The sequence below is a fragment of the Balaenoptera acutorostrata genome, chromosome 20, assembly GCF_949987535.1.
Source record: "Balaenoptera acutorostrata chromosome 20, mBalAcu1.1, whole genome shotgun sequence".
Lineage (NCBI taxonomy): Eukaryota > Metazoa > Chordata > Mammalia > Artiodactyla > Balaenopteridae > Balaenoptera > Balaenoptera acutorostrata.
This window is the reverse complement of record NC_080083.1, coordinates 837,219-854,605: the sequence shown is the minus strand read 5'-3', so window position 1 is coordinate 854,605 and position 17,387 is coordinate 837,219. Positions and strand designations below refer to the sequence as shown.

Here is a 17,387-nt window from a genome sequence, read left to right as displayed (position 1 = left end):
AAGGGAGAGGCAGGTTTCTACTTCTGTGGAATGAGAATCCCCTTCCCCAGAACTGGAAAATAATCCTGGCTTTCTGAAAACAGCTTCAGCCCTCCTGGGAGAAAAGGCTCCGTAAAAGCTCCAGATGACTGCATTCCTTTCCATCTGGGGAGCCATTCCTCAGAACGCCAGGACAAAAATAAAGGACTTAAGGGTCCTTCCTAGAGATGCATCTTTCCAACTGTTTACCTGCCTAGTCTGCCCACTGGCCCAGCCCCAAGGGCCTCCGGGACCGGCCAGCGCCGTCCTATACTCAGCACAGGCCCAGGGCAACAAAGCATCACCAAACCTGGAACCCACAGACGGTTCAAGGGGTCCCTCAGGCCCTCTTCTGTGCAGGACCCTCGATCCTGAGTCAGCTTCAGGCTCTGCCACGTAGCCCCCCTGGATCCAGTCACAATCAGCGGCCCCACCCCCTCCGGCTCCAGGAAGCGCTCGCCACCCACATGGGGTCCAGCACCCCCTCTCAGCAGTTAAGGGCACCCAGTCCCAACTCGGGACCCAGCTCTCTCCGCCACTTGTAACCGTGCATGCCTGGGGCAAGTGATGCCTGCCAAGCCCCAAATTCTCCGCCCGTGAAATACAGAGAGCAGACGCCTCTGCTTGGGGTTGCTGTGAGGGCCACGGGCGACGTCTTAACATGGTGCCCACCAACGGGAATCCAAGTGAGGCGTCAATGCTGTCCCGGGGAGGGCTTTCAACCGTTGTGGGGGACTGTGCCCCTCTGAGAGGAGGAATGGCAGCCCCGGGGGCTGACTACAGGCAGGATGGCGCCCGCGGGCCAGCTGCACCCTGGGGATGGATGCCACTCCCAGGAGGGTCAGCCCACGTTCACGCTGGTCTAGCTGATGTGGCCGTGTGTGCTGGGGGCTGGCGCGGGGGCACAGAGTGGAGGTGCCCACAGTTCCTTCTGTCTCCTCCGAGCAAAGCAGAGGTTTCCCTCTCAACTATCCAAAGGGGATGTCCTACTGTGAATTTCTCAGTACAAACCCAAGACGTCCTGACAGCAGAGCACAAGTTCTTTTAATCACACGCTTGAAAAGTGTCACAAGTCACAACTCTGGAGCACAGGAGAGGCCCATGGGGAGCCCATGTCCGCCACAGCCTTCCGGGAGAGCCCGGCCGCCTGGTGTTTCTGAGCTTCATGTCCCATAGTATTTGGTCGGAGCCTTAAAACCGGCCCACACACTACTCTGAAACGTCAAGAAAATAACTGATTCAGTTGATAACAGCCCCACGGTAGAGCTGGTCTAACAGGTGACACCCACTTAAATTCAGAGCCTGCGCCTCTGGCCAAGGCCGCTGAAACCTGACACCCCCCCTGCACACCTGACAGGTGGCTGCCGGCAGACGTGGACAGAACCCCTGCTCAGAACATCTTCAACCTACATTCCTGCCAGCTGGCAGGCAGCTGTTAAGCCCCGACTCGGTCAGCACAGGTTATGAGCCCATTTCTAGATCGAAATGATATTCAGCCACCTCTCCCGCATCCTTCAGAGGCGAAGGAAAGAGATGCCCTTACCTCAGTCTGGTCACACTAACACAACGTCCGCTTAGGAGAAACAAAGGTATTTATAAGCATCTATGAACCAGGCCTTGGCCGCATGACTGCCAGGTCCAGTTCTCCCCACCCCGAGGGGCCATCAGAACCGTGGCTCTGAGCGAAAAGTGCATCATGACCACCTGTTTGCACGCAGTGAGAAGGCCAGAGGGGAAGTCGTGGTTAAACCAGGAACAGGACTCTGAGAAGCTGGAAGAAGGGTCTGTTCACCTGGAGACCACGGCCGCTGAGACGACGTGGTCTGAGGTGGTCTGGCCATTCTTGGGCATGAAATGGCTCAACGAGCTGCCTGAAGGTGACAAGGGACAGAGGAGCAGGAGTCTCTGCCACCCACCCACACGTGGGAGGCAGAAACCTGGAGGCGGGGCTGCCAGCAGGGCCCTGGGTGGGCAGCCCACGGACAATGACACCCACCCCTCAAACACAGAAGGAAACAACTATTCCAGAGCAAAAAGCCACCCTCCAGTCTTCAGGCACAGTGCCGGTCTCCCAAGGCCTTCTTCCATCCTAAACCCTCGCCACGTGAGCGCGGGCCTAACTGCCCAGTGGCCTCCACGCGCCCTGCTGCTCACTCAGCACTGGCCATCGGGCTACCCACCACCTGGGCCGGGAGCGGAGGGGAGGGGCAGAGGGCAGCCGCCTCCCTTCCTGCTTTGCCCCGGGATCTGCCAGCCCCGCCCCTCCGGCCTCAGGGGATCTGCCAGCCCCGCCTGAAGGCCCCGCCCCTCCGGCCTCAGGAACCCTCCTCCTTCCGGCAGCAGGTGCACAGGCATTATGCACCTGGACCGTGGGGACAGCACACAAGGACGCCCGGGGAAGCCAGCACGCACACCGGCTCCGCAGTCAGGGCCGCGTTCAGCTAAGCAGGCAGTATCAGAGACCCCTCCACAGGGCTGGAGACAGGGGGCCTGTGCCCCGCTCGTCCCGGAGGCCAGCTCATCTACTCCTTGGGGATCTCGAACATGCACAGGCTCTTGTACTTCTGCAGGAGCTCGTTCTTGGTCCGGACCTGCTCGCGGAGGCGGTGCAGCTGCTGCTGCTGCCGCTCGGGGCTCAGGTGGATGCCAGGCATGGCGCTGACCACCTTGCGCATCTCCTGGAACTTGGTCTTGAGGGCGTTCAGGTCCTGGTGGACGTCAGGGCTGTCCTTGTCCATGCTGCGGAGGCAGAGGGCAGGTGTTAGCACCATCAGCCCAGACAGCTCCATCCTCGCATCCCCACGTCAGAACGCCTGTCGCCTGCGTCCCCCACTGGGCTGGGCTGTGCGCCCGGGGGACGGGGCGGGTTCTTGCTTGTGCAGCCGCAGTGCAGGCGGCACCCCACCCGCCAGCATGCGCGCGCCGGACGCTGAGCCTTCCCGCAGAGCTGCTTCCCCAGCCCGGGCCGTGGGCACTGCACACACTGAGGCGACATTTGCTGAAAGAGTGGACGCCTGGCAAATAAGTTCCTAAGTGTCTGCTGAATGAATGAAAAACTATTACCAATGTCATGTAACAAACGGCAAGTAACACTTGCTGAAATACCACATTTCTTCTAATTTGAGACATTCCAGGCCAATCAGGAGACTATCAACGAGCAAAAGATAATTTTAGCTGACGTTCAGATGCTTGAACCTGTTAACATACATCCTAATTTCCATAGAGCTATTCATAAATTTTAAACTAGTTACAAGCTACTGGAAAATGTTCAGCAGGCACGCGTCCTCTCCCACCACACTCGTGTAAATTCCTCGCCTTCCGGTCACGCTCATTTTCAAGGCAGGATCCTACTCTTCACCTCACAGCTATTATTAGCTGCCCAGAGATCCATGCTCCCTGTCACGACTAAATTAAAAGCAAACAACAAGAACAAAAACCTTCACCTACGATCAAAGAAACGGCCTGTCAGTTGCTCCTATAAATTTTTTAAAAGTTAGTAAATGGATGGATGAGCTTTTGAAAACAAGGCAGTTGAGACTAAAATCTAAAAGCCGATTTACAGGCTGTTTTCAAAGTCACCCACTGAGTAGCGTGAGAGGGGAAAACTGTCAATGATAGTTTATTTTTTTTAATAAACGTTCATCCCTGATGGGAAATTTCAACCCAGATGGTGCTAATTCATGTTTATTATTAATCATTTCTCTGCTTACGCAGACAGAATATCCATCTTTCCTGGTGATCCGCCGGTTACAGCTCATTCCTGACAAATGAGACGCACCAGGCCTGCTCACTATTTATCAATAGCTTGAACTCGGAAGCAAGATTTGGAGAATCAATAGTTTATTCTAGGGAATGAATGGCCAACCAAACATTTCCTCTTGTCATTTGAGGCCCTCAATTTACACACACCATCAGTGGTACACCTTACCCCAGCTTCGAGGGAGCACCTTATATTCTAATTCTTTTATGTCTCAGCTCAGATCTACAACGCTGGACAGACACCACCTGGGCTTCTGAAATCATTCCACTTGGATGGCATATGTGCTAACACATCGTTACGAATTTAAGTCCCAAGGGAGTTTTGAAATTAAAATAGTTTTAAGAAAACTGATTCACATCACACAAGTCTCAAAGGACAAGGTAAAAACAAACAAAAATATACAAAATAAAAATTTGGTAAATAACAAGGTCCTACTGTATAATACAGAGAACTATATTCAATATCCTATGATAAACCATAATGGAAAAAAATATTTTAAAAATGTACACATACATGTAACTGAATCACTTTGCTGTACAGCAGAAATCAACACAACATTGTAAATAAACTAGACTTCAATAAAAAAATGCAAAAAAAAAAGGGGGGGTAGGAAATTAGGAGCCATGTGCAAAGCCCTCCCGGAGGGAAGCTGAGCTGGGGGGCGGCTGTGCAAGCTTCTCAGGCTGCCCGAGGGGGAGGCAGCGGGACCCTGACTCCAGCCGAGAGAAGAGATGGCCTGGGTACCAGGGAGCAAGCGGGAGCTCCAGGGGTTCTGCCTCTGTGGCCAGTGCTGGTCGGCACCTGACCCAGAAGGAAACAAAGGAGACCAGGCTGGGTGGAGAAGCACAAAACCCACAAACCAGGGCAAGGCGAGGGCACTCAGGACACCACCACGTGGCTCGAGTGACGGGCCACTTCCTGATGGTCCTCTGGGCAGGCCCGGGTGATGCGCGGTGTCATCCCGGTGGGGGACACGGACTCGGGCACACTGCACAGGTCTAGCGGGTGAGCCTAGAACGATGCTTCACTTGCAGGTGCAAACTGGCGTCAGCTGGGCAGGTGTGTCCCCTGGTGACTCAGAAGCAGAAGGAACCACCAGGTCACTGAAGTCACGTCTTCCCAAACCCGAGAGGCACTTCTTTGATCTCTTGGTGGCATCCGACTCGGGAAAGAAATGGGAAACCATTTCTTCCTCCTCAAAACCTCCGACCCCCTCGGCCTCACGTTCCCACAGGCCCCCGTCCTCCTCGCCGACCGGCCCTGGGACCAGTCTTCTTCCCACACTAATGTCAGTGGCTGGCATCTTTCTAAAAGAGTAGGGCTTTTAAATTACGACAGTAATAGGTGCCTGAGGGAAAAAAATGTTCAATGACAGACAACCAAGGCTTAGAAAAGGGAGGTCCCTTTAATCCCTTGTCCCAGGTAAGCTCTGTTAACACGTGGTGCGTATTGTTTAATATCGCTTCAAGACAGTCAGTAGCACACAAACACACACATGCTCTTCAATTTGTTCTGACAAAACTGTGGCCACACTACACACACGGTTCTGATTCTTGCTTTCTTCATGTAAAAGGCACCTTGGGGGTCTGTCCGTGTTAAGATGTACACAATTGTACGGCTAGATTGCTTGGCTGTTGATGGGGACGCGCATGTTTGCCACCGACCGCCTGCAATCCGAATGGCGATGACACCCCACACCTACACCCCTGTGTGCCGTGCGCCCCCTCGCCCCCCGCCAGCACTGCCACCCCCTCAGGGCACCCCTGCACCTCCTCCCACTATTCCTGTGGACCCAGTCCTTTCCTCCGCCTAAAACCCTCTGTCCCATCTACCTTTACAAAACCCAAGCCTGAGCGCAAAACCTTCAGATGGCTCCTCAGCTCCCAGGCAAGTTCACTCTCTGTGTGTTTGTGTGCGTGTGTGTGTGTACGCGCAACCTCAGGATCACCCGCAAACAGCCTCCGACCTCCCGGGCTCCCTGCTGTCTGCCCAAGACAGAATGCCTCCACTCTTCACTGTCCTTTCAGAAGGCACAGAGACAAGCACATGTGACCAAGCCGCCATCTCTCACAGGAGGATGCTCTTGACAGCGCCTCACAAGCAGCTTATGACGTAAGTATCACTAGGCCCAGTTCACAGGAGAAAAGGAGGCGCAGAGCAGCTGCTTCACCAAGGCCAGCACATTATAAAGCTATCATCTGAACCCATCATTTGAAGTTCATGATTATTATTCACATATCAGAGATAAAAAAATTAAGGCCTAGAAAGGCTACGTATTTACTAAGATTACAAGGCAAGCAAGCGTCAGCATGCAGATCCGAATTCAAGGCTATCTGACTTCAAAGCCCATGTTCTCTCTCGTGTACGTTACTTCTCCATCTTTAAGTGCAGCCCAACCCAACTGCTCTATCAGGGTGCAAGAATATACACCATGTATTTTCATTTTTCCATATTTTCCCTAAAACCAGAATAAGTATATTTGGGTTGATCTGGATAACGCTTTTATAATCAAGCACTGCCCTGGGATTGCAGGGTCCGCATTTGCGTTTGTGTTCGCTATGTCACTGCAGCCTAGAAGTGCTTACTTGATGATCACAGGCTCATGAGGACAGAACAGTCTGCCTTACCCGATAAACAGTATGTTCGCACCAAGTGAAGCCAGATGAAGTCAAGGTCTACTGTGAGAACAAATGCTTTGCAGCTGCTTGAAAAGTGGTGGAGGGACTTCCCTGGCGGTGCAGTGGTTAATAATCTGCCTGCCAATGCAGGGGACATGGGTTCAATCCCTGGTCCTGGAAGATCCCACATGCCGCGGAGCAACTAGGCCCGTGTGCCACAACTACTGAGCCTGTGCTCTAGAGCCCGCGAGCCACAGCTACTGAGCCCGTGAGCCACAACTACTGAAGCCTGTGTGCCTAGAAGCCCGTGCTCTGCAACAAGAGAAGCCACCGCAATAAGAAGCCCGCGCACCACAACGAAGAGTGGCCCCCGCTCATGGCAACTAGAGAAAGCCCGCGCGCAGCCACGAAGACCCAACCCAACCAAAAAAAAAAACAACCCAGCTGGGCCAGTAACAATATTTTCATGTTGTGAGTGGCAATTCCATTTCAGCAAAACATCCAGGAGCACAACTGATGTTCACTTGAATATTACTGTAAAAGTAACTTTGTAGTAATTTACTTTGTTTTGGTTTTTAATGGCTGAATAAAAATTTTAAGCCCAGGGGCTTACACTTTGTTATCATAAATAACGGTAAAAAAATAATTTGGGCAAATGTGGGGATTGGGGAGACTTTGGTTGTGTGTGTGTGTGTGTGTGTGTGTGTTTCTCTTCTAAGGGTCAGTTTGAAAAGTCAGGTAACCTGAAGACTGGCCAAAAGGAGACAATCACCCCGTGACACCATGTTAGGGCACCGTAAGCGCTGGCAGGCGGCCAGCACCCGTTTCCTGTAATGTTCCCATCATCACCCCTATAATTTCTTTGCATTATGGGTTATTCTCTCTCATGGTTTTCCCTTCTGACTGGTTACCAACGTGGGCGTGCAAAGTCCGCCCTTTCACCTGTACACCCCACAGCACTTAGCAGTGTGCCACACACAGAATATGATCCACATCTGTTGGATCTGTTGGGAAGGACGCCGAAGTGAGTGTTATACCCCTAATTACAGGTGAGAAAACAGGCTCAGAGAAGCCTGACTGGCTTCAGGCCACCAGGCTGCACACGAGTGGTCTGACCGTAGCGGGGCCTGCCAGCACGAGGCCTGGCAACTCCCAGGGCCAGAGTCTGCTGAACTCTTGGGACGACTGGGGGTGGTCTCGGCGAGGCCGCTCCCCTCCGGGTCGGCCTCCTCCTTTGTACCGCGGGGCGCCCCCGGAGCTCGGAAACGTGACTGGCAGCGGGGGGCCTGCGGGCTGGCCCCCCCGGGCCTTACCATTTGATGATGTTGTGAACCAGAGGGAGGAAGGAGCAGTTCTCCTCAGCCTTCACGCCGGCCGGGGACGGAGGCCTCGGCGGCGGTTGCGGCTGCGGCGCGGAGACCGGCGGCGGCGGCTGCGGAGGCGGCAGCGGCTTCGTCTCGGGCAGCGGCGGCTCTGCGGCTGGCTGCAGCGCATCCTCGGCCTGCCGGCCGACAGACACCCCGACAGAAGCCATGGCACCCGGGACCCACGCAGCCGGTTAACAAGGCCAGCGGCCGAGCGCGCCGGAAGTGTCTCGGACTCCTTACGTCAGCACTGTGCGCCGCGGGGGCGAGACCTGGAGGGAAGCTGTGAGGTCGCGCGCCAGGGCGCGGGGCGGGGCCAGGGCGCGGGGCGGGGCCAGGGCGCGGGGCGGGGCCAGGGCGGTTGTTACTAGGCAACAGGCGGCTGGCGGGTCCGGGGTGGCCTGGGTTTGGCTGTGCCTGAGACAGCCAAATTTTTCAATAGTCAGAAATAGGAGGTGTACTTCAGGAATAACATCTTATTTCTATTCACGTTACAAAGAGGGTCCAAAAGCAACCAATACAGGAAAACTTGAGATAAATAAGGCCTCGCGAAGAGGGGACAGCACCTTCCGGGCACCTGCAGGTGTCAGGCCCTGGGCCTGCGGGCGGGGAGAATCCGAGGGGAAGGGCCCAGGGTTCCCACCCGCGCAGAAGCCTCCAGGGGAGAGGCCCTGAGCCCGCCCTAAGGACGCAGAAACAAAGAAATTGCGAGGGACTAATAACTGAACACTTAATTATTATCATAATTATATTATCACTTATCATCTTCTGGATGACACACGCTGTGCTAACTGTGGGGGAGGGGTTGGGAGGCTGTCTCAACTTCAACACGAGCGGGGATTGCCGAAGGGTATTAGTGCCAGGAATAAACATCATATCTGAGGGGGAAGTCAACGTCAGGTATTCTCCGTACCTGTGGGCCAACTCCTTAAGCCCCTGGGTCTCAGTGTTCTCACCTCTAAAATCTTCTTTAGTTCAGGGTCATGGCAGAGCCTAAACTACTTTCCAACTTCAGACACATGGCTGATCTCCAAAGGTGTCCTTTGCATGAGCTCTCACTCCCTGGGATCTTAGGCCAAAGTGGGGACTTCTCCTGGGTTTGTGGCTGTGGTCCTCAGAACGAGTCCTCCCGAGCCATGATGGGGGGCACTTCCTCAGCGGCTTTGGAGAGGCAAGGGGTCCACAGTCATTGGCAAGAGCACTTAAGAGCAAGGTGGCCGGTCCCAAGGAAAGCCTCAACAGTGATATTTTCAGATGCATCTGGAGGGGTCTGTGGAGGCAGGTCCTAGGGGAGGAAGAGTGTAGAAGGAAGTGGGGAGGTCGGAGGGTGTGCTGAAGGGCGCTTTGGTAGCAGGCCTCAGCACAGCTTTCTTGTAAGAACTGCCCGGGGCACCCCACAGGGCCAGCATGGGGAGGGGGAGGCCTGCTAACCATGGGCCTCTCCCCCAGGGGGAAAGTTCAGGGGTCCTGGTGGAGAACAAGGAGGAAGGTCCTGCTGGGACAGGAGCAGATGGGCTTGAAGAGACTGTACCCCCTTGGAGTCATCTGGGGAGATAATGACGGTATAATAATAGTAATTACCACAACTACTGTGGATCAAAAGTAGGTACAAGGAACAGAGTGCAGTCATCTCATTTAATTCACGAAAAAGCTCTAGAAGGCAGATATTAGTATCTCCATTTTACAGATGGTGGATTCTGGCCCCAGGGTCATACAGCTGCCTGATACAAAGCCCATGGTCTTAACCAACACAGAGGACACCTCAGGTCCCTACCAGTTCTGTGACTGTATGATTCAAAATGTTAAAGTGAGGTTTTTATTCAGAATCAGAAAAAGAATCCAAAGTTCATCCACAATCTCCCCATTGAAATCACATGTCATCTTTCCGTCCCAGCGTGTTTATAACTTCATTACAAGCCCCGACTTTATCGTTGGCAGAATAATGAGAACATCGCTTTAAAAAAAAAAAAAACACTTCAGATATAAATAGATATGGCTAAAGAAAATAAATTGAAAATGTAGGAAGCAGGAATGAGTAGGGTGCATTGACAGTTTGCCCTAAAAATAGTTAATATAATTAGTGGTAAAGAGTAAAGCTGACCTCATAACATTGGCAAGAAAAATTTTGGTTGTCAGAAAAATACTGCCTGTGCTGGTTTCAATAAGGCTGAAATTACCACAGATGTGTGTCTGCTCAGAACTGCTCTGTTAAAAGTTAAAAAAAAAAAAAAATAGAAGCCCCACTGATACAGAAGGACTGTGTGGTGTTGATGTCCCTGAGTAAAGCTCTCTGCTCGTTGAGTTCTTGGCTCTCCCTGCTTCTCATGGGCCCCTGCGGGCCAGCTGGTGGCCAGGCCAGGCCCCGCTCAGCCTGTTTGAAGCTGTGTGACTCTGGACTCTGCCCAACCTCCTTCATGCAGGCATACAACCTCCCAGGAAGACTGAACAGGTTATTACACATAAATCACCTTGAAAAGTCCCCAGGAACAGTAACAATCACTTCTGACTTCTCAGACTTAGGGCTTTCTCCTTCACCAATTGACAAAACCCGGACTTAGGGCACTTAAGAGGAACGAGCTGGATCAATGCCCTCCAACAGAAACAGAACACAAGCCACTTGGGTCGTTTTCAGTTTTCTAGTAGCCACACAAAGAAAATCAAAAGAAACGGGTGGAATTAATTTCAGTAACATATTTTACTTAACTCATGTGTCCAAAACATTACCGTTTCCATACGTAATCAATACTAAAAATGATTAAAGAGGTATTTTACTGTTTTTTATACTGTCTTTGAAATCTACTCTGTATTTTACATGCATAGCACATCTCAGCTGGAATAGCCACGTTTCAATTGCTCAGGAGCCAAATGTGGCCAGCGCCCGGACCTGGGTGCTGCAGGCGGGGAGATGGACACATATCAACCTGGACAGATCGCAATCCAAAGAAAATAGAGTATATTGCTACTTCTATAAATATTTGCAACATGAAAAATAACACTATGTATCATTCGTAGATATAAGACATACATGTAAAAGTGTTTTAAAAGGAACTGAAGGGTGCACCTCATACTCATGGAAAAGGGGAAGGTGATATAACCGACACTGCAGCTTTCTGTGTGGTGTTGTATTTCTTTTATAGATTATAAGGAAATCTGTGAACGATTGCCAAGTGTGGGAGGGATACCTTAGAACCCAGGCTCTGCTCTTTCTGGCTGTGTGACCTCGGATAAGCCATTTATCCTTCCCGTGCCTCAGTTTCCTTATCTGCAAAATGGAATCATAACAGCACCTAACAGGACTGCTATAAGGGTTACAGGAGTTACCGTGTGGAGAAGGCTTCAAACAGTGCCTGACACTAGGAAGCAACCATTGAAGCTTTAGCTACTACTGCTACTGTTGTATGAAATTTCTCAAAAAAAAAGAAAAGAAAAAAACCTCACGATTACTCCTTCTGAAACAAACTGTTACTACAAGAACACACTTAAGAACCAGGCTGCATCCAAGCCTTGAACTTTCTGATTCTCTAAGTGGCCCTACGCCACAAATAGCTATGAATGTGCTCATGATACATTTCTGCTACCTGAAGTCCAAAAATAGTCATTTCTCTGTCAGACAAACATCGTGGGGATTGTTAGACTGATCATGTCGTTGAATGATCGGGGCTTTTTCTTCAAAGCTATATTCTTACATCTGATTCATCCTTTTCTTTCATTAACTGGAGCCTCAGGCGGGTAGGAAAAGCTACAGGATACTTTGCTTTTTGTGAGTTAAAAAAAAAATAGGCAGCAAACATCGTTCAGGCCAGCATAGTGCCACGTGTACCAGGAATCAGCTCGTCCGAGCCACGATTCATGGCTCAGACCTCAGGACGAAAGCTTTTCCTCGGATCCTCCCTGAGGATGGCCTTTCTCCTCCGGGAACTGGATTTGATTTTCTTTCTTTGTTTCTTTTTTTTAAAGTCTTTATTGAATTTGTTACAATATTGCTCCTGTTTTATGTTTTGGTTTTTGGGCTGCGAGGCATGTGGGATCTTAGCTCCCTGACCAGGTATCGAACCCGCACCCCCTGCTTGGAATGTGAAATCTTAACCACTGGACCTCCAAGGAAGTCCCTGATTTTCTTCTTTTTATTCCTTTCAACCTTCCTCTCTTACTCTAAGATACTCCGGAAAGCCCAATTTCTCCTCTCACTTATGTTAGTGTTTGGTTTCTCAGAAGCACTCCTTTTGGGGCATTTCAGCACACGAATTTGACTAAGTTTCTTTCAGACTCAGAATTTTCTCCATAAAACCTTTCCTTTAGTCCTTATTCCTGCTTCTTTTTATCTTTGACCAGACCTCCATCTGCTTTGGATATAATACAAATGAGAGGCAATCCATTCCAGAAACCGGTTTTTGTCTAAAATGGTTCGTTACTGTCCCGATGCCTTACACCGTCTGACCTCCTTATTCAGTCATTTTCACTCACATGATTTGTGAGCCAAGTTTTTTTCTGTCTCCTCAACAACTACAGTCTTAACCTGTCCTGTTAACCCTTTTCGTCACTTTCATTCCTCCCTTTTTCTGGAAGTTACCTTGTTTCCCTTATTGGATTTATTTTAAGTCTTTTGACTCTCGATTGCTAACTCCAGTTGCAAAATTATAGTTAAAAATTATTATGCACCTGGCGTGCTGCAGAGGACCGGGCATCTGCTGAGGCCTGTGAGTGGCATGTGGCTGGTCCTTCTGCCCTGGTCCCATGGCTGGGTTTTCCAACCTCTTGGGATGGGAGGAGTTAGCCTGTAACCACAGACATTCAGAATGTCCCCAAACTGTAGAGGCCACCAGGTCCCAAGCTGAACCCTGGAAGCAGCGTCGAGAGGAACCAGCAGCGTCTGTCCCGCTGTCCATCCTCTCCTTACCACGTCTTTGAAAATGTGGTCTGGTGAGTGCTGAACACTTCCTGCCGATCTTCGGCTCAGCCACGCGGTGTGACCCTAAGAGCCATCAGAAGAGCCCCCTGCCCGACCAAATGTCGTGTTCTGGCCCCTGCTCTGTGCCAGGACCTGCCAGACAGGGGAGACGGAAGTCCCTGGGCCCGGCCACAGAGGAAAGGACTGGGGGTCCCGGCTTGTCCCCGAGATGCCCTCGTCTTCCAGACAAGGAATCAGGGGCCTGGGGAGGCTGAAGGAGTCGCCTGTTGGTCGAGGAACTGGGGTCGGCATGCGATGCTGACACGAGGAAGAAATCAGGAAGCGGAAGGGACAGATAGTTCAGGGATAACGGGTTTCCAGCCTATGCATGCTTCCTCCCCAGCGTGTTTACTGGATTTAAATCCGCAGGAAGTGTTGTCGCAAGAGTTCAGGGCTGCTGGTGAGGGGAGGGCTGAGTGCAGCCCCAGAGCAGAAGGGGAGGGGGTGTCATGCCTCTGGGAGCATCGCTGGTTCGCGTGAGCCCTGATTTTTCAGGTGGCCTTAGTGACAGTTGACAAGGGGGGTGGCTTCTGTCACGGCCTGACCAAGGGCTGCAGGGAGAGAAGACAGCGTGGAAGACCGTCCCCATCCAGGGGGACCCAGGAGCTCCCTGTCCATTTTTGAAAAGTCCTTGGCAGCCAGGCTTACAGAAAAGCCAGCCGCGGACTGAGGGCTCCTGGGGACAGCACTGCCCTCCAGCCCCGCCCCGGACTGCCAGCTGGTTTCCTGGGTGAGAGCTGGGTTTTCTTGTAGTGAGAATCAGCGGGGAAGGAACAGAGGTGCAAAGTTAACCTGAAGCAGTGACAGGAGCCCCTCGTCATGTGACCTCAGGCTGCAGGGGGGCCTCCTGAGGGACAGGCTTGAGGAAGAGTCTCCACCCCACATCTGCCAGGTACCAGCTCCGTGACCTCGGACGAGTGATTCCACCACCTGTACTCGGGCATCTCAGTAGTACCCACCCTTGCCCACCTGGGCATCCGGGGGTAAGAGACCATCCCGTCCAGGGTCAGGCACAGCACCCGGGGCTCGGGGCCCCAGGGAACGGGGCTAAAGGACGATCCCTGCCCGTCCCTGCAGGTGGTTTCCTGTTCTTTCTTCTTCTGTCTGCAGTTACACATCTTGGGAGCTGCCCACACACAGTGCCCAGTTAGCCAGCAGCGCAGGAAAAGCAAGTCAGACATCAGAGCGAAGAGAATCGCGCTATTGCGCCTTCCCTCCTGTGCATTCGGCGTTTCAGCTCTTGTTCTGGTGTCACGTGCAGCCAGGCTCACAATCTCATCATCGTGTGATGCTGCTCTGGGGACGGGAGTTCAGGGGTTAGTGAGCACTGATGGAGCCCGGCCCCGGGCACGCGAGGAGCGAGGGTTGTGAGGACGGGGGTGTGACTCCGGAAGCAAGTCGTCTTGCGGTGGGGGGGGGGGAGTGAGAACATTACCCGAGGGACAAGGCTGGCGTTGGCCGAGAATTGATTTCCCCAGAGGAGATACTGGCTGACCCCCTGTACACGCGTTTCACAGGCAGATCCACTGCATCTGGTCTGAATGACGTGGGCCCTGCTGGGGGGCGGGGGGGGGGGCGGTGAGGATAAGCTCTCTTCAAACGGCCTTGGCAGGAAGATGGGAGAGAAGTGGCGAGGCTGACCTCCACGCGCCCAGTTCCTGGAGATCTTGGTCGGGGGGGTGGGCGGGTGAGCAGGTGGGGGAGGGAGACTGAAATAATCTATCGTGCGATGTGGACATTTCTTGCAAGACAGTTTTTGGGCTCAAACATCATCCATTGCCTACATGTGCTCTCCTGGCCTCCACTCCAGCCCTGGGGGTGAAAGGACTGAGCTGAACGAGTCCCCGTCCTCTCATTCCCCTTGGCCGGTGACTGGTCTAGAAGCAGCCGTGTGAGACTGTGCGGCCGTTGATATATCAGCAGAAGTCTGTGGGTGGAGCTTCCAGGAAAACTTGCATTCTTCTGTGAAAAAGGGATAAATAAATTTGGCCGGGGCTGCTAGTTCCTCCCTTCTTTCTTCTTGGGATGTGGATGTAATGCCTGGAGATGCATAGCCATGTTGAGGTCATGAGGCTACAACGTGCAAAAGTGGCAGATACCGAGCTCCAATCTCTGACAGCATCATTGCACAGATGCACAGGCCAACCTCCAGGCTTATTAGGTGGGAAAAAGAGGCCATCTCTTACTAGCCCCTCATTCCCTCCTAAATAACAATTTCCTTAAGGATTTTTTTTAAATTCTAAAAATAATATTATTTTAAAGTCTATTAACAAAAAGATATTCAGTGAAGGAGTTTTGGGAAAGTGCAAAAAAAACACACAAAAGAAAATAAAAACTTTCTTCAAACACCTAGACATCCATGTTTAACATTTTGTTGTCTGTCTTCTCCTACATTTTAAATGTATATGTGTTTTTAAAACAAATTTGGGATCATAGTTTTTTTTTTTTAAGGATTTATTTATTTATTTATTTTATTTTTGGCTGCATCAGGTCTTAGTTGCGACATGTGGGATCTTCATTGAGGCATGCAGGATCTTTCGTTGTGGCGCGCAGGCTTCTCTCTGGTTGTGGCGTGTGGGTTTTCTCTTCTCTAGTTGTGGCATGCAGGTTGGGCGGGTGGGCTCTGGAGTTGTGGCGTGTGGGCTCCAGGGTGCGTGGGCTCTGTAGTTTGTGGCACTCAGGCACTCTAGTTGAGGCGCATGGGCTCAGTAGTTGTGGCACGTGGACTTTAGTTGCCCCACAGCATGTGGGATCTCAGTTCCCTGACCAGGAATCGAACCCGTGTCCCCTGTATTGCAAGGCAGACTCTTTACCACTGGACCACCAGGGAAGTCCCGATCACGTTGTTTTGTAAACTGGTTTTTTCCTCTTAACAACTTGCCGTGAATGGCTTCCCATATAAGCTAATATTCACTTACAACATGGTTTTCGATAAAAGGATGCATGCAAAAAACAAACAAACAAAACCACCCTAAACTAAACCAAAGAGAAAAAACAGCAAATTCCCGCAAAAAGGCCAATAATAGCCAAGATTCTCTGAGGGACCAGGCACCCTGAGAAGCCTGCAGGATTCTGGGAATCACAGTGATGGCAGGGAACCTTTGGGGACCATTTTTACTGAAATGAAGCAATTTTCACTTCCTCTGGGATTCTTGTTTTTTAAGCTGTCTGGGAATCTCATTTCAGCCTCTTAAACACTTTAAAAAGGCAAATGGTTTATTATTGGTTCCCTGTCACCTCTTTCTGCCAAAGGGCCAAGACACTAGATCTTAACAGTGACATATATCTGTACACACACCCACGGGTACAATGGGCTGTGTGCCCAGGTCTCCATCAGGGCCATTCTGCTCCACACCTGAGAGCCAGCCCCCAGCAAGTGTGCTCTTTGACGGTGGCCTCTGCCTGATGGCTGGTGTTTCGACTGAGTTCTGAGCAGACCTGTCCTTGCTTTCATGCTCTTTCCTCCACGATTGCTTCGTCAAAGTCTAAACAACCAGTAGGCAATGTAGTGTTACCTTAAAAAGTCACTGGAGAGGGATGCAGGCCCCCCTCTGCCCCCTGCCTGGCTACAACTACACCTGTGATGTCTTCACCTCGATAGGCACCCACGCGAAGCCCCAGCTTTCAAGCAGCAACACTCGGCCTCCCTCCGTGGGCTCAGCGAGACCTGGAAGGGCTTTGAAGGGCATCGTGTCACGCCTTCGCCCAATTTACAAAACAGAAATGTAAACTCAGCTCTACCGGGTGAGTTTATAATCTAAACACACACCCACACGAGAAAGAGAAGATTAGAAATTACGCTCAAGAGCAGGGTTTTTTTTCTTTCTGGAATTAGCAAAGAAGTCATTGGGATTCCCGAATAGGCAACCAAGAGGTCAGTTACCAGGGTAACCAGATAAAACTCTTAAGTTTTGAAATGTGAGAATGTGGTCCGGCAGGCAGAGAGAGTTCATGTGAGCAGTGAGCAGACGGACACATCGTTCAACGTGCTGTGACGAGCAGTTCCTGGGTGTCCAGGTGCTGGGACGCAGCGGGAAACACAACAAAGTCCCTGCGCTCCTGGAGCTCGGATGCCAGGCCAAAGCCGCAGTCCACTTGGCTCCCACGATTAAAATCTATATGATGTATTTTTAACTTTGAAGTATCACATACATCCAGAAAGGTGCATGAGACACACAGTGTACAGCCTGGCCGATGTGCATAAAGTGGACACACCCACGTACCCAGCGCCTCGACCGAGAGACAGGACTTGAGCAGCATCTTGGAAGCCGCTCTGTCGCAGTCTCCCCGCGAGCAAGCACTCCTGACTTCTGACGCCATCATAGATTCGTTTCCTCTGCTTTTGAACTTTCAATAAGTGAAATCCTAAAGCAGGTCCTTCTCCCCTGGCTTCTTTGTTCAGCATTATGTTTGTGAGATGAACCCATGTGGGGCGAGTAGGTGTAATTGTCATTGATGTAAAGTGAACTGTTACGTGAATACCCCTCTGTTTGTCCATCCACGGTGGCCGAGCAGTTAGGAAGTTCCGGCTCTGGGGCTGTTACGGGACTCGGTGTCCAGCTGCCCCCTGGGAGCGTGGGCGCTGGGCCACAGCTGCGCTTGCAGGCGGCTTCCTGGTGGCTTATTCCGGCTTCCGCTCACATCAACGGCTCCGCAACCTCGCCAGCATGTGACACCGC

The 17,387-nt window shown here is 51.7% G+C and overlaps 1 protein-coding gene across 2 annotated transcripts; it reads right to left on the bottom strand.

Annotated features, from left to right (window-relative positions):
* Positions 1-1,040: 1,040 nt before the first annotated feature.
* Positions 1,041-7,984, bottom strand: MED9 (mediator complex subunit 9). 2 transcript variants are annotated; one of them, XM_057535864.1, is made up of 3 exons: positions 7,710-7,984; positions 2,610-2,757; positions 1,041-1,232 (listed from the first exon to the last, which is right to left on the bottom strand). In XM_057535864.1, the coding sequence occupies exons 1-3, from the start codon at positions 7,928-7,930 to the stop codon at positions 1,182-1,184; spliced, it is 420 nt and encodes a 139-aa protein (XP_057391847.1). In that variant the 5' UTR covers positions 7,931-7,984; the 3' UTR covers positions 1,041-1,181. The 2 variants fall into 2 exon arrangements, with proteins under 2 accessions (XP_057391847.1, XP_007174283.2); XM_007174221.2 differs by having other exon boundaries at positions 1,041-2,757.
* Between the last annotated feature and the right edge of the window lie 9,403 nt (positions 7,985-17,387).

Excerpts from the sequence above, each read along its gene's own strand:
- MED9 (XM_007174221.2), bottom strand. The coding sequence starts at position 7,930 with ATGGCTTCTGTCGGGGTGTCTGTCGGCCGGCAGGCCGAGGATGCGCTG. Across the intron at positions 2,758-7,709 it reads GTTCACAACATCATCAAATG|CATGGACAAGGACAGCCCTG; the intron begins GTAAGGCCCGGG and ends CTGCCTCCGCAG.